Source organism: Protomyctophum bolini, assembly GCF_963924005.1.
Source record: "Protomyctophum bolini genome assembly, chromosome: 4".
In the NCBI taxonomy this organism is placed as follows: Eukaryota; Metazoa; Chordata; class Actinopteri; order Myctophiformes; family Myctophidae; genus Protomyctophum; species Protomyctophum bolini.
The window spans coordinates 37,126,466-37,144,390 of record NC_137865.1 but is presented as its reverse complement, the minus strand read 5'-3'; the positions used below and the strand labels follow the sequence as shown (position 1 = coordinate 37,144,390).

The 17,925-nt window shown below is 41.8% G+C and overlaps 1 protein-coding gene across 2 annotated transcripts in view; it reads right to left on the bottom strand.

Moving 5' to 3' along the window:
- The window catches only part of LOC308314804 (septin-7-like), a 46,076-nt gene extending 28,151 nt beyond the window's left edge, over nt 1-17,925 (bottom strand). Inside the window, exons 1-2 of one of the 2 annotated variants that reach the window (XM_080762509.1) lie at nt 17,615-17,925; nt 10,063-10,162 (exon numbers count right to left, since the gene is read on the bottom strand). In XM_080762509.1, the coding sequence (XP_080618635.1) occupies nt 10,063-10,162; nt 17,615-17,653 (139 nt within the window). In that variant the 5' untranslated portion in view covers nt 17,654-17,925. The remainder of the gene's footprint in view (nt 1-10,062; nt 10,163-17,614) is intronic. The other variant, XM_080762510.1, reaches the window with a different exon arrangement.

Sequence of the window (17,925 nt, the reverse complement as noted above, 5' to 3'; positions counted from 1 at the left end):
GCATTACAAAAAGAAAACAAATAAGTTAAATAACCCTAACTATTCCATTTCTCCCCCTCTATTTCCCATTCCAAGTGCCTTTGTCTTATATGTAATGCCAGCACTGCTATTCTAAAGCCCCTTCAGGTACACTTTTAAACAATTTTCAGCAATGGTGGGTAGTTCTGCGCTGGTCAAAGACCTAAAACATGAACCTTGGTCGAAAAAACTAAAGTTGTCCTTTAAGGCTTTAAACACAGCAGTAAAGAAGACCCGCAAAGTGTCTGAAATTCATCAAAATCCGTCACATCTTTCACCCGCTTATCATTTCATAGAGCATGGCACACTAAAAAGCATTTGTTGTTGAAAATGACAGCAGTTTCCATGGCTCCTAAGGTGACCACATCCAAGTCCCACATCTCTCTAGAGTTCCTCTTATCGGTCAATAGTTGGTTAGCACCTCCCGAGGGCAGGTCTGTCCCATTTAGCCTCCCTCGGCTCGGCTTTAATTAAATATTGGTTCAGCGTGACATGTGGATCGCGGTGCAGCTCACGACACTACAAATAGACTAATGGTGTACAAGTCTCTGACCTTTCTATCACCGACTTCCTCTCATTAGCAACCCTTCAATCAGTCTCTCGCAGTACCATGTAACCATTTTTATTCCAGGTTTATCATCCACATTTTGGGATAATAATTATTTGTAGGGCTTGGGTTATGGCAAGGGCTTATAAACACAGTGAAGAGAACACAACTAAATTGAACGGCCTACCAAGGTGGATCGTTAGTTGCTGAGGAAAAATAAATGTAATTAAATTAAATTAAACACACTTTTAAATTTGGTGGACAGAGCAGAGGTGAATAACTCAAAGTAGAGTTCCCGCCACCAAGTCCACCATTTTCCTATAGCGTCCATTTACCACACGTGTGCATTACCGCACTTTGTTGTGCATCTATTTTAAGTCTTTAAAGGCGTAGTGAAATGAAGACTTCACACTTTTAGACCAAATCCGTGGTCATCATATGGGCATATGGGCAACAATGGATGCCAAAAAAATGGGCAAATTATAATTTGTGTTTTTATACCAAATGTCCATATTTAAAAGTCCATTATTTATTTATTAAAACGAAAATGTGCTGCGTGATGACGTGTAGAGAGATACACATCGATAAAAGACAATAAAAATGAAGCTCACCCGTTTAATTCCCCATATTGGCGCATCCGTGCAGCACAGCTGCTACCGATTACAGAAATCCCATTAACCCATTTAGTCCCGAGGCCGATTCTAGTCAAAACGCCTTCTAAATCCTGAGTTTTCTGAAAAACTTGAAAAAACATGAAAAACCGCTCATCTGCCAATAGACTGAGGTCTGGTGCTGGAGTCACAAAGTTTAGATATGAAAAAATAAAGGGAGGCTCTGCACACAAGTCTGTTCAAAATCAGGTATATATATTGCAAATATATTTTATTTATTTATTTTTACAAAAAATAGATGTTTAGTGTTTTTGTTTGTTGACAAAATTGTCAGTACATCGCACAACAACCCCAAAATGGGTTCCTATCTTGAAAGGTATAGTTACAGCAAATATGGGTTCCTGTTCTTAATGGGAAAAGAGTAAAAGACAAATAACAACATTTTTAAATACATTCTGTTTATAGCTAGAAGTGGATGGAAGAAAATGTGATTATTTCAATGGTAGTCGTTTCAACTTTCGAAACAGAAATACTGTCTGTAGTACTATACAGTAGGTCAGATTGAAAGACGAGGAGACACACAGACAAGCACAAATACTGGGTTTCCCGTGATGAGATTCCTCACATTCTTTCCTTCTCTCTCTCTCTCCATCATTCAGTATCTCTCTGTCCTTTCTTCCTGTCAGTGTGGTAATGGTCAGAATGAGCCCTGGGGGCAGTGTGGCTGCCCCCCTCACATCCTGATGACTAGCTAATGATACAGAGAGAGAGAGAATTCCCATTTAGTTTTACTAATTTTAGTCATCTGAACAGTTTTAGTGTTAGTCGACTAAATATCGATGATTTAGGCCTTGATGGCATCGTAATGGCTGGTTTTACACTTGGCTGTATGCTGAAAATAGCCGATATACAAGTGAGCTTGTAGATCTGCTAGATCTGCAACCAAGCATAAAATGACTTGTCTTCTAGTTCCAATTGCCCTCTTCTTCTCCACTAGTCACTCCCTAACATTTTAGTTATTTGTTGACAAAATTGTCAGTACCGGTACATAGTCGTAGTTTTAGCCCTCATAGCTTCGTTTTTAGTTATGTTTTTATTTCGTTTGCATCAGTGAAAAAAGGTAGTCGACGAACATTTTCGCCATAGTTTCAGTGGATGAAATAAACACTGGTCCTCTCCATGTGCCTGTGTGTTATAGTGCGTGCTTGACTTGAATTCCTGCCTGCAGAGCTTCTCTACACAGTATGAGACATAGGCCTTGAATGAATCAGACAAGAAAAATTAATGACACATCTGAGTTACATACACACAGAATGAAGAGAGGTTTAGAATGTGTTGGAGAGAGACAGAGACGTGCGTATTTGCTGAGATGGTTAGAAAGATAAGCTCCATTGTTCAGTGTGGAGGGGCTCTCTGCAGCAACAGGGGGCAAAGGTCACAGTGATAAAGATCTGCAATTCTCCCCCCCAGTCTCTCTCTCTCAACACGTTTGCATTGGTATACTATACTTATGGCTAGTTCAAAAGCAATTTGTCGAGGTCAAAACAAGCAATTTGTCATTACAAATGCCATTTGTACATAACCTACGTACTTAGTGATGCAGGATTAATCGATAGCGATCTAGATTCAGACACCTATGCGAAATTCGAGCAAGAAGCGTGCGGTTTAACACACACACACACACACACACACACACACACGCGCACTTAAAAGGCAACTCCCCACTCCACAAACCATGCGAGATGTAGGAATCCAAAATAGATTAAGTCAGTAATCAGTTCACATGACAGCCTGTCTCATTCATTGTCCAGATGGAAAATCTACAGGAGCCTTGACTAGTTGACTTGAAATAGCCTTAAGTCTCAGATGGAAGCAGCCCAGTTTCCTCAGGTTTTTATTAGGAAACAGAGAAGATGATTCCACTGTGAATAACTACGGCTAAACGCTGAACTGTCAGTTGCCACATGTTATGTGTTACACATGCCACATGATGACTAATGATCATCAAACACCACAACAACACTACAGAGAAAGGGGGAACGGATGCGAGGATATTAAAAACAGTGGGGCTGCAACAGTTAAAGGGATTGTGACATTACATTTTTTTTTTAATTCTTCTTAATGTTTTTAGGTTTTCTGAGCTCAATTGCACCCAACTTTTAACATTCAGTAGATTTTCTGTGGTCTGGGGTTTTCTGGCTCAAACAAGTGCTCTGATGTTCCTGCTGTTTGTGATGTAAGAGCCAGCAAATCCCATATATGTCAATGGGATTTGCCAGCAGATGTCACTGTTTTGCCTGTTTTCATTGCAGCCTTTTGAGGCTTCCAAACCCCAGAGAAAACTCCAGACCACAGAAATCCACTGAATGTTGGAGGAGTTCAGGTTTGTGTGCTTCTCAATTATGCGATTGAGAAATTGATAGAATTATCAGCAAGAAAATGATTGATAGTTAAAGCCCTAAAAAAAAGGATAGTTGGAGTAAAGGAGAGATCAACATTATTCAAATCGCGTGATACGACTGAGAGAGCATGTAGAAACATGCATGAGCAGTGAGCACATGCTATTGCGCGCGCGCACACACACACACACACACACACACACACACACACAGCGCGGGTGCGTGCGGGTGACGTGTAAGCATTGTAAACTAGGTGTGTAAACAGGCTCCTTTGCTTTAATGACAAGGCCTGTCTTGCACTGTCTGAGTAATAATTATACTTGTTTTCTTTTGTCACTGTACATTTGCTATTTTGCACAAACGTGACGTTTGTGCAAAACTGTATTTATTGGGAGCGATGGGCACAATTAATGCTCCTGGGGAGCAGTTTGGGGTTAAGGGTCTTGCTCAGGGACACTTCGGCACACACTGTAGACTAGTTGGACTGTAGACCTTCTAATTCCAGATGGTCTACGGCAATTGTTTTTTAGGTTGCTAAGGTACAGCCTTACAGCTACTTTACTACTAGAATACCGTTGGTATGAAGAGGGTGTAGTAAAAATCACATTTAAATAAACTGTTTTAATCAATGCAGGTGGTATGTTTCTTCAATGACAAAAGTCCACTTAAGATTTCCTTGTTATTAAACTAAACATAAACCAAACCAGTCTGTGGAAGCAATGCTATTCCCTATATATTTACTTCCTATGAAGCGAAACGCTGGTCTGCAGTGCTGCGACAGAAGTAGGTGGAGGAAACCTCATTTAGAGCTTCATAGACAAACTTAGAATAGAATCTTCAAATCGATTCTAAACCATGACAGCCAGCAGGCAGAGGCCAGGATAGGGTCATATGGTTCCTCTTACGCATCTGATCTTGAGATTAAGGTCTTGGAAGGTTATGGAAAGAGAGAAACTGCTTGATTTTGGCAACGGTACGCGGCTGGAACAAATGGCTTTTACTACTGCCTTTTACCTGCTTGTCAAACTTGAAGGCAGACTTAAATGGCACACCAGGGTATTGACACGGGTGCAAAGGCTGTCAAAACCATTTTCAATCACGTTGATGGAGTCAAAGGGTTTTGGAAGATCAGAACATTGTGATGATTTGCAAAATCTTCTAAAGTGAATGTAAATGGTATCAAGAATGCGAGCAGTAAGCTAGCTAGTCAGTGGAAGGAAGACTAAGATAGTGTGTGTGTGTGTGTGTGTGTGTGTGTGTGTGTGTGTGTGTGTGTGTGTGTGTGTGTGCGTGCGTGTGTGTGTGTGTGTGTAGTTAAGCCAACAGATTAACCAGACCAAAGCTTTCCTTCACTTCCCCCTCCATGCAAGGTCAGTAGGCAAGGCGGTCATCCCTAAGCCTGTCAGACGGTCTCATCAGGAGACACAGACACTCACACACACAAAACAAACACAGAGCTCACACAAATACAAACACCACAAACAGGATAGAGGATAGGGGAGTGTACAGTAAAGGATAAGCCAGTAGGGATATGATGAGTGTCTAGATAACCAGTCTGTTAAACCACGCTGCTCCTCCTAGTCAGCAAGCACGTACATAAGTAGTACGATAGTACAGTCTTGCTCTTGCATAGCCAGATGACCAGCAAGGCGGCAACAAGTAACAGACACAAATGAATACCGGATGATGGTACCAACTATGTTCTCTGGTAACATTCCAGCTGTTGAAGCAGTCACCCCAGGGAGACTGCAGAAGTGTGTAGCTTTTACATTCTTACAGCCCTGGAGGCACGCGCTTTCAACTCACGTTGAAACTGTTGGACCCTGTGTCCCAAGCAAGGGGCTTGGGAGTCGGGACACAGCTTGTTTATGGGTGGGTAGGTGTGTGTGTGTGTGTGTGTGGGGGGGGGGGGGGGGGGGGGGAGGTATCAGTCTATCAGAACAACTCTAATATTATTTTTTGTATTTTATCTCATGGGTCAATGTAGGTATGTGACTGCTACGTGTCTGAGCTGAGCTATCTTTTTTTCTGTTCCGTCTTTGTCATAAAATGTAAAAATCAATAAAAGTATTATTGAAAAATAAATCCCTGGGAGAGGTGCGGCGTCTATGTGGCATTCTGAAATGGCAACTGCTTTGCAAGCTATAGCGTTCTGCGGGTGGGTGTGCCTATCAGTTTCAGTTATATAGGCCTGCTGCCTGTTGGCATCCTAAAGATGCAGTTTGGGAAAGCGGGGTCGTTTGTCGAGTTACTGGCCTGGTGGTGGTGGGTACACATCGGGGCCAGTGTGAAACGGTGTTGATTTTGACAGCACAATTTAAATAAAATTCCATTTATTTTTAGTCATCTGAAAGGTTTTCGCGTTAAGTCTGGTTTCAGTCGACTAAATCTACAGTTGATTTAGTCGCCAAACATTTATTTTGGCAGGCCTCGATAATGGCAGATTTTACACTTGGTAACTTGCATTCTGAAAACAGAAGATCTACAAGATCAAGCAAGCATGAAATTACATTTAGTTCTAATGGATCTCTTCTTCTAGTATAGTTTTAATTTGTTGAAGAAATTGTCAGTATATTTAGTCATAGTTTTATTTTGTTTTCGTCCGTGAAAAAAGGTAGTCAAACCTTTTTTCGTCATAGTTTTGGTCGACGAAATCAACACTGGGTGTGTGAAACGTGCATGGGTTGCCCCTCTCATCTCATCTCATCTCGTCTCACTTCATTCACACTCCACTCTGTACTGCACAGTTCTGCACACTAGCGCGGCATCTCTCAAATCTTTCCAGGGGTTTTTCTACACGAGCTGCCAGCTGGACAGAAAAAAAAGGGACAGGAAGCAGCTTTTCCCCTCGCAAAAGGAAGAATTGCGAGAGAGAGAGAGAGAGAGAGAGAGAGAGAGAGAGAGAGAGAGAGAGAGAGAGAGAGAGAGAGAGAGAGTGAGAGAGAGAGTGCAAAAAAAGAATTCTGGGAACAGACTCTGGTGGTGTTCCACTGCGTTCCATTTCAGGGAGTGACAGACAGACGGTGGAACAGCTCAACCATTTCCCTGTGAATCGGGAGCTCCAACGACGTGTGAGCGGGGAGGACTGGTTTTCACTATTCTCGACCCCAAAACTCACAGGCACACTTGCATACAAACCCCCCCACACAGACACACACACACACACACACACTTGTGCGAGCGACACACACATACACACATGTGTATCCATACACACATGTGTGTGTATGTGGGTGCGTGTGGGTCACGCACAGTCGCACACCTACACATTATGTCTAAACTCTGGTCCAGCTGCCAGCCATTACAAACTGTCAATCTGAGAAGACAAGCAGAGACACACTAGGGCTCATATTACAGCCACTCAGACCTTTTTATTTTCTTTTCTTTTTTTTAATGCACAGGTCTTTCATTATGCTTCAGCCGTTATCCTCATCCCGGCTTCACCATTTCACCCCCAACGTTTTACACATTTCACTAAATGGCAAGTTTGCTTTGGACACAAATACATTTTGTGTCGCCAAGATATATATGTAAATTGAATTAGTCTCAAATGCAAATTGTTGGCCAAACTACAGCACATTTGCACAGAACTTCTGACATCACTCGTTCATTCCCTGGTTCACGGACCTTTTCCTATAGAGAATAACATTGGGTTTCTTAAAATCGTAAGCATTGTATACTGTATTTAATAAAATAAAAATAAACAAACTGTCTGCGCTATCGTTATATATTTGGGGCTTTTCGTCCTCGGACACAGCCAGCCAGCTTTCATGCTCGGACACAGCCAGCCAGCTTTCATGCTCGGACAGCCAGCCAGCCAGGAGGCAGGGATGGACCCAGGGACACACATAGCCGTCTATAGGAGTGGTTGCACCACTCAAACATAGTACCGGACTACCGGTAATAATGAAACAAAACAGTACTCTTGTACTAAACATTGCTGGTTTCTTGCTCATTGTACTGAGTCAGTCAGCCTGAGGCTTTTACACTATTACTATTGAAGCCAGTCTTCACGTTCACAGCGCGGCCAACAATTCCAGCGACTCTCATTCTTGTATCTCTCTCTCTCTCTCTCTCTCTCTCCCCCCACTCTCAGAATTAGGCTCTTACAACTTACTGCATGCTGAGTGCTCACTGCATTAGGGATGCAAGTATTGATTATTTTCTTAGCATCGTTTACCATTTTAATAGTGCCACGCAAAACCGCAAAAATGTATAAACTCACATGTAACATGGTTTTGCGAGCTTGTAGATCAGCTATTGTGTGTGTGTGCGCGCGCACACACACACACACACACACACACACACACACACACACACAAGTAGATGCGCGCGCGCAGCTACTGTAGTGTATATAGGGCATCCCACCCTGAGGGGGTGACAATCATCTGAATATGGTAAATTGTCCTGCACTGTCCCAATGAACTATAATATAGCTATTGTACTGGCCTGGCCGTATAAAATAATTATGTTATTTGTCAAGTACACAGCAGCATATAGGCTTGCTTCTTGTTGCATTTACGTTTATAAAGTAATGAGGAAGCCAAATAAAGACTTGCAACAATAAGCCTTCACCAAAATAACACTCTGAAGTGACGCACAACTACATTATTAATGCAAATCTCTCTCTCTCACACCCGGGGGACGTTATATCCTAGTGCAAACGAGTTGTGTAAGATTGCTATTTACATTAGTAACCACCTTCAAAAGCATTTTTTAAAGACATCGAGGCTTTCATAATTCATTGATAAGTGTCTGAAACTATGTGCGTGTTGGAAAACGCTCTGCAAAAGCAAACCCCATCTGCTGAACAGCCCGTCGCTCATCTTTGTCCTTACATTGTATTTCTGCTGTGTTGAGTTATGAACAGTTCTATCCCTCACATTCAACGCTATGTGTGAAGTTTGGCTGAGCTGGGGTATGCGGGGCTGAGAGCCAAGACAGAAAGAAAGGAAGAGAGTGAGAGGGGCCCATATGTGAAAAGGACTGAACCAGGATCATCGAGTTGAGACATTGAATGCCTCAGACTGTCTGTCCATCTAAACCCTATACGCTGTTCTATCTTCAAGGTTGTGCGTGCGTGCTTTTAGTGACATCATGCAGTATCTTATTTGTGTGTGTGTGTGTGTGTGTGTGTGTGTGTGTGTGTGTCTTTTGGGGGGGGGGGGGGGGGTTCAACATATTCTAAAACCACAGGATTAAATAGCTGGCACACCTGTATTATTTCAGACAGAAGAACCATTTAAATGTAATTGCAATTCAGTGGGAAAGATAATAGTGATTGATTATATCTATCCATCTCCGTTGTCCAACACATTAATTTGTGGGAGCTGTTAAAGAAAGCCATCGATGTGCTCGTCAAGTGCAACACTATCTTGACCTTTCCTCTGCACACATGTGTGTCTAGACTCCAGCCAACCAAAACAACCCTTCCTCCGTTTCGTTCCCGTGTTCGGTTCTTTCCCTCCATAATCCTGTTAGCCACATTTACAACCAGGTTCATTCATATACTGTATTCCAACAGTGTACATCCTGTGCTTCGCCGACACACTCTGTCTGTAATGCAAATTAAATCGTCTACATATAAACAGACATGTCATTGTGTGTTATAAACTACAAAGACCGGTTTCCCTGAGAAACCTAAATGGAAAACTATTTAAAGACTTTTTTCGGATTGTGTGTCGTCATCCTACACAGAAAGGTGCTGTAAACAAGTACTGTTACTTAAGTACAATTTTGAGGCGTTTGTATTTAGCATTTCCAATACTTTCACTTCTACCCCACTACACCTCTGATCCAAATATTGTACTTTTTACTCGACTACATATTTAACCACTTCAGTCCTATATACATTTCTGCCAATTGAAAATAGCCGATCTACAAGTTCACAATGTGTCACAATGCCATTTTCAAGAGACAGTACATTTTGATGCCAAAAGTATACTTGTGCTTTTGCTCAAGTACATTTTGAATTTCGGGACTTCGGAACAGAGTATTTCTATATTGCAGTATTGATACTTAATTATTACTTAAGTAAAACTGAACATACGAGTACTTTTTCCGCCACTGAGCTCTGGATGCCGTGCATGCTTTACGTTCATTCAACCCATCCTAATGAACCATCAAAAACAAACTGCCTGACAAGTGGCCACAAGCACATGGACAGGTGTACATAACTACATACTAGGGCTGCAACTATCAATTATCTTCTTAGCATTTTTTCCCTACATTATTATTATTTAAAATGTTAGTTATTTTATAATCGATAAACCACTTAGTTCGAATAACTGTCATTGTCACGTCACATGTGTACGCTGAGTGTATCCGCTTTCAATAAGCTCCCATGCCCCAACTTGTGGACAACAATTTTGTCCCCAATTCACTGATTCACTGATGTCCAAAATGTGTCCCAAACTGTGGCACGTCAAAAACACATCCACACAGACACCGATTCACCACAGGCGGAACTAGAAGTTTTGCAACTCACCAACCACCATGAGCGTGAACTCAAATCCTCGCTTGACAGACTTCCTGTAGACTTGGTTGGGGAGGTTGGCGAAGCCCACATAGCCCTCCAGATTCCTCTGCTAGGAAAAGACACACGAGAGAGAAAGACTGTTAATGGAAAGGAGACATCACCTCAGCACCGTCGGACCCAGAAACACACAGATACATAGCAGCCAAATGCCTGGTTACCCTGGAATCTTGTATCATGTTGTGAACACAGTGTGTAGTGGGATAGATATACAAATATCTTAAATAGCACTGTGAAAAGTTGGACAGTACACGTACACTCAGCCATAGGGCAAAGTGCACGTGCACACACAAACACACACGGTTCTCTACATCAGATCTCCACTCAAGGGAAAAGCCTTCACATGCATATCATACAGCCACACACACACACACACACACACACACACACACAAACACACACACATCTCTGCTCAGACATTCAAAGCAACACCACATTTTACACACACACACGCGGGCGTGTCGCTCGCACAGACACAGACACACACACACACACACACACACACACACACACACACACACACACACACACAAACCCCCACAGGCAAAAACCTTGCTTTTTGTGAACCTGCAATTAGCATTGCTCTGTCTTGCAGTGACAGATCCCCTTTGATGTGAAGAGCAGCTGGGATAAATACAAGAGTAAAGATGTGCTCTTTTAGGGGAAGAGAGGTGAGAAGAGAGAGGAATCTTTCAATAGACCACGACTCCACTCCAGGCTGTCCAAACACACCCGTTTCCAAAATGTCAAATCAAGGAGGAAACGGTGGAATCGACAGCTTAGGAATCCTGGGTAAAGTCCAATAAGCAAGTATGCACAACCAAAGCATAACTTTAAAGAAAGCCAAGAAAAGAGGAGAGGAAGGAGGAGGAAAACAAGGTTTCATTATCTCCCCAGCTCACAACTGCTACAGCATAGAGAAGTAACCTCTAGGGCTGCAATTATCCATCATAGGTTTAGTGATTATTCTATCGATTAGTATTTTTGAATAATTGAAGTGCGTATATTTTATTTTTATGGAAAATTCTCATTGGCTGCCTCATCTCTAGGCAACAACACACTTTTTGCCTCTAGCCGACCTTTCTGCCAATGGTATAGTATTTCAGTGCCTGCATCTTTCCGCGTGCTGGAAATAGCCGATCTGCAAGCTCACAACCTGTTGTGGAGGCGACGAGTTCTGAGTTTGCAGATCATCTACTTTCAGCATGCAACACGTCGCTGATAAGTCAGGCTTAACTTTGTTTTTAGCCGAGGCGACGCACACAGACACACATGGCTACTCGTTGCAAAATAAACAGTAAGGGCCGATTCATACTGCTATTTTAGAGCCGAAATTAAGTCGTTTCTGGACGGTATCTGACTAGCCCTCGCTGGCGTGGTGCGTGAGTCCCCCTCCTCCCCCAATTGTTTCACACAAACGGGCTGGGAAAGATTTATAGTTTCAACTGAACAGGGCTACATGGATGATAGTGAGCACACAATATCACAGAGTTGTGAGCTGCACGCACCATGGCAGAGACAGATTAATGTGGTGTTGGAATCAGGTTTACTATGCTTTTAGCAGGACTTTTGGCTTTGTGCAGTGCTTCAATTTGTTTCCACAGTGGTCAACTGCATGTTGTTCTGACCTGTACTCTACACAAGGCAAATACTTTGATTTCTGGTCAGCCTGGCCTGGCCTGGCTCTCCACCTCTGTCAATGGTGGTCCAATGGAAAACCGCAGACAGTTTAGAAGGGGGGAGCGACTAGGGTCCCTCACAGAGCATTAAGCTGGAGCTGGGCTTTGTCTTTTGTCTTGGCCAGGTTCAAAGACATTATTGACACACCCTGGTGACCAATTTACACCCATGCCTGAATCTTTGAGTCATGGTGAATTTGTAGAAAATAAAGTTTTAGTCTCAAGCAAGATGATCGGATCTCTCTGCCTACCACCGATACACCTAAATGAATTTTGAAGTCTTTAGTGTGGTCCTGGCCATCACATTGGGAAGGTGATATCATAGGTTTCTTGCTACTGTTCTTGTCACTACATTTTAGATGTCACCAGATAATGCTCTGTCTGTGTGAGACTAGCCTTATACTGGTACCAGTCAGCCGTGTGTCTGCACATAATATGTGCAGACCCCAAAAAACCTGTTCAGAGCATCCCTATTTTTAAACCATAATATGGTTTACTTAAGTAAAACTGAACATACGAACATCGGTATCGGCCGATCATGAGAAAAACAATCGGCCCCAAAAAACCTGTTCGGAGCATCCCTATTTTTAAACCATATTATGGTTTAAAAATAGGGATGCTCTGAACAGGTTTTTTGGGGCCGATTGTTTTTCTCATGATCGGCCGATACCGATATGGCCGATACCGACCTTGTGCGTAAGAGGCCAATTTGAATATTCCCAAAATCATTATAATTATGTCATAACCCACGTCAAAGAATGTTTAGGCCCGTCGCAAAAATGCTAAATGATTACACTATATATATCAGATTGACATTTATACTACTTAAATGGTGTAAAAGATATGTTTCTCCAGATAGGGTAAATTGCCGATCACCGATCAGAGTGAATATTGGCCGATACGGCCGATCTCTGATCGGTAGCTGATTATCGGAGCATCCATTTCAAAATGCACTAAAACAGGATCCAAGACATCAACATTTACCGCTGATGTTTGGTGACAATAGTAGACAGCCTCACTCATTCAAAAAAAAAGAGTGGGTGAAATATTTTTAAAGTGTCAAAGTTTAAAAAAAATAAAAATAAACAAAAAAGTAACAAAGAGACAAAGGAAAGAAAGTTCTGAGCTAATTTCAGGCATTAATAATGTCTCTGTTTGAGAGCAAGTCAGCACAAACCACAATTTCCTTCTAGATTCTACAACAAGGAGGTCAACACTTCTTTTTGCTCTGAGGAAGGCTGGTGCAGAAACACAGAAACAATAAAGAATGACTGAGCCTCGTCTTGCATTCTCTTATTTTGGTGTTCCGTTGTCCTAACTAACTAGTCTTTCCTGTGGCCGAGCATTCACTGCTCATGAAACATCCAGAGGAAGTGCATCTGCCTATCTTCAGAGGGTCAACTGTGAGGGTCAGCTGAAATTGTCTTGACACAAAGTTTGTTTATGTAGCTTTAAAATAGTTTGCTTTAAAAGGGATCGTGACATTTAAAAAAAAGTTTCTTATTTATTTTCTTCAGGTTTCCGGAGCTCAATTGCACCCAAAAATCCTGAACTTTTAACATTCAGTAGATTTTCTGTGGTCTGGGGTTTTCTGGCTCAAACAAGTGCTCCGATTTTCCTATGGACTGTGATGTAACAGTCCACAAATCCCATATATGACATCGATTTGCCAGCAGATGTCACTAACCCTAACCCAACTGTCACCTGTTTGCCCGTTTTCATTGCAGCTCAAAAGGCATCAGAACACAGAGAAAATCCTAAACATCCACTGAATGTTCAAAGTTCATGTTATGTGGGTGTAATTTAAGTTATAAAACCCAGAGTAATCTAGTAAGAGAGTGGTGACACGCTTTGATCTCGCCGCAAAGCTGGTGCCTGCCTATGGGCTATAGTTCCAAACATTGCTCCTATGGCTGGAACTATTCCATTGAGATAGAATGAGCACTTCCGCATTCCATTGTTACAATGAGAGTCAACGGGAGTGTCATTACTCTCTTACTAGATCAGAGATTACAAATTAACAATAGGGTGCATTTTGCATCCCAAAACGCAGTTTATAGTTGAGGGATGCAATAAATCAACGACCTCTGCATCCACGGGATGCACTACTGTACTGTTTTTTTATTCTAGTTTATTTTGATTATTTAGTTATAATAATAATTTCTTCTTCTGTTTTCTACATGAATATAACCACATTCTAACCATATAAATTGAAATGAGAGTTAAATGCTGCAATTTGAAAAATATGACTCCTAACGTTGTTGAAGTGGGACTCATCCTGGGACTCATCTAAAAGACCATTCCTGCATCCCGGGACTCATTACATTGAAAACCTATTTACATCACTGCTAGATTACTCTGATAAAACCTAAAATTAAAATAAATTAAAATTCTTGCAGAGCTTTGCCAAACTTTTTTACAACATGGAATTCCATTTAGTAGTAGTATCATCGATACTACTACATATACTAGTTACGCTCCTATATATAGTAGAGAGTAATTGCGAACGCAGTGATTGCGAACGCAGTGAGCACTTACTATGAGACCTAGCAGATCATGTCTGTCTGTCTGTCTGTGTGTCCGTGTGTCCCCCCTTTGTGCCCATATATGGAGCTGAGTGATTTGTACTCGTAGTATAACTATATCAGTGAATACATCAGATTACATTAGTGCATCATCATAATGTGTGGATTCAACTTCTGACATAAATTGTTTCCACTAATGACGAGCCATCTCCTCAGTGATTAAATTTCCATACTGGCGGTATGGCCTGTTGAGCCCATTGAATAAAACTCATTATAATAGTTGACATTACTGACGACCATTTTCCAAAGCATACTGTGGTTAGTTTGGATTCTGTTCGTTTCATTAAGGTTGCGATATCAAAACCAACATGCAGTGGCTTGAAACTTCCCTGATGTAATCTCATACGTTGCCCTTTTAATTAATTTTAGATTGTGGATTGACAAGCTCATGAAGAAAAGTTTCATCTACAAATTAAATTCAAATGTAAAGGTGCCTTAACCCATATTGACCTGAGATCAGATTCTAAAATTGTCTTCTAAATCATGACAGTTTTCTGAAAAAGCCAAGTCGTTCTTCGATTTTGAAAAAATAGGTCTACAAGCTCGTAGCGCGCCACTCGGTGGCGCGCTATGAGCTTGTAGATCTGCTATTTTTCAATAGCTAAAGCATAACATAATGCTAACACCAAAAGGGGTTCCTGCCCCAAAATGGGTTAAGTTTGATACATGATTTGATTAATAACTGGAGAAAATACATATAGCGCCACCCTTATGCCTAAACTTATTTGCCATTTTTAAATAGACGTTGTGAGCTTGTAGATCGGTTATTTGAACAATTTTAAAAGGTTTTTTTAAATAGTAAAAAATGGCAAATACATTTAGGGATAAGGCTCAAGGGGTGGCGCAAGATATACAAAGCAAAGGGGAAAATGATATATGTTTATATGATATATGTAGGCCGAAGCTGAATAGTTGAGAATGACACGCATTGATGCAGGTCAATATGGCATCAGGCATAGCAGTGCTGTTCTAAAAAAGCCTGAAGCACTTTCCATGATCCATCATTTCTCTATTGGAATCCAGTGACTTGTGTGCACGGGTGCATGCGTTACATAAAGGCTCCAGCTCTGAAACTACTACAACTGGCAGTAGGTCACCTAGGTCCTAGGTCCTAGGGCAGCACATGCAGTAGATATGTCGAGCAGGATATGATGAGACAAGGAGTGAATTCATGTACCACTACCTACCTTCACCTGGAATGAAGGAGTGAAGGAAATGTGGCTTGAAAGCACAGTCTCAGAGTGAATCATTCAGGGGATGAGTGTGTGACAGAAATATGCACGTCATGAGGGAGTCACTCACTGAGACTGAGTGTCTGCGAGAGGATATTTCAACTATGTTTTTAATGTTTTACATCACATTAGAAGAAAGTGAAGACAAAAGAAGTTCATGCTTGACCGGAAATAGCAGTTCTACAAGCTCACAGTGCCTTGTAGATCTGCTATTTTCAGCACACAGCACCGATGAACAATGATGTCAGGCTTTAGTCACAGACCTGAAAAACATGCAGAGTGAAAAACACACAGGGGGAGGGTTGGAGATTGTTTAGAATGATGCGAGAAAGAGAGAGAGAGAAAGAGGCTAATCAGTATCAGTCCATCCATAGCATTCATGTGGAACCCATCCCCCCAGCCCATCCAGTGGACTCACTGACTGACATCATCTGCATTCCCAACCCATCCCTCTGACACTCTACTTCACTGTCACTGCATGGCATCCGGGCACCACACCATGCTGCAAACTGTCCTCGTTTTCCAATACACTCTCTCACAGACTCTCACACACAACTTTCAATTCAATTCAAAGGACTTCATTGGCATGAGAAAACATACGTTTACATTGCCAAAGCACACACACACACACACACACTTTGAAAAGGAGTGTGAGGGGGGAGAGAGAGAGAGAGAGAGAGACAGAGACAGAGGGCTGGGGTCAATCAAGGATCAGCAGTGAAGTAAACTGGTAGTACAGGATGGATTTGCTGTTATATTTGGCACTTGAGGAGTTGTTGCGTCCATCCCATTCAGACAGTCAGTCTCTCTCTAGTCTCTTTCTATCCCTCTTGATCTCTATTTTCAGTATTTTGGCAGATCAAATGAATTGGCAGCAGCAGCAATCAATGGCTGTTCAGAACGGAACCAGTCAGCTGGAGATTGAAACTGAGCCCGGTCCGGAGACAGATAGATAGTGGACATGCATAATAATGTGGCCCAGCCAGGAGAGAAAGAGAAACAAGATTGCGTGAATTTAAAGACATCTTAAACCCGAGTCCTTTTTTGTATACTATTTATAGTCTTGAGAAAAAATGCTGCCATTTGTCCCAAAGTGATTGCAAAAGATTGGTGCCATTTGTTTAAAAAAAAAAAGCTTTATATCCAAAATAACATGTCATGTATATAACGACGCAATGTACGACATAGCTCCGTTTACACAATGCTGTAGCAGCTGTACCCCTTCCAACTGTATATACTTTCCACATTTTCAACAGTTTTATTACATTTTGACACTTGCTTTGGCATAGTATGTTTTCTCAGATCTCTTTTGAATTGAATTGTTGAGAGACTGACTGAGAGACTGCTGAGCTGAGACTCATTCCTGAACAGTGAGTGAGTGAGTGAGTGAGTGACTGACTGACTGACTGTGTGTGAGAGAGGTAAACAGACGTTAGAGACGTACATCAAAACACAGGCCCTGAACAAAGCAGGTGGACAGAGCCGGTCAGCCGGACATCCAACAGAAGGATGCTCACAAGAGTATCAGAGAGGGACTTGAATTAAGAATACAGGAGGGTTTTGACAACCATTTCTTTGTCTTAAATGACAGACAGATCATAGCAGCAAGGCAGGATTTGTATATACCGTAACCACACAGCTATTTCTGAGGTGCGTTCAACAACGGCAATTAACATTGTGTTTGCGTGCATTTGAGGAGAGAGGAAATAAAACAATGCTTTGAAACGAGATAATAGTAAACATAACCAATAAGAGGTAGTTTCTCCAATCCATGGTCAGAAATGGATGACAACTCAAATCTGTGTGATATTGAATTAACCGAACCAATTTGGGTTCCTCCTAAACGTTGAAAATAGTTTATTGCTACAAAAAATGTTTCTTGAACGCACCTCTCTTGGCTTGCTGCCGGCAGGGGTTCGTTAGATGAATCATTCGTCATTATTAGCCTAATCAGACATATAAATAAATACCACACGATGATGATGATGAGACGAAGGATAGAACTTACAGCGATGCCCGGAACCGTGGTCTCTGGTCGCTCGATCATTGTTGTACCGTGTTGTGTGTCGGTCACCACCCACCCTGCCTGGTCCTGTCCGTGGGTTAAAAACGATGTATGTGGAACCGTAGCCTTCTTCACCTCCTAAAAAAGACGTACCGTTGTCGTGTAGTGTAAAATTTAAAAAAAATGACCTAAACAAAATGGGTCTTTTTAGGGCTGAGCTAGGTGGCTAATTATGCGTGTTTATCGAAGCATTAGTACGAGAGGAATGCTCCACCAGCGAGCCTAGCATTTCATTCTACCCCCAAAAAATGCAA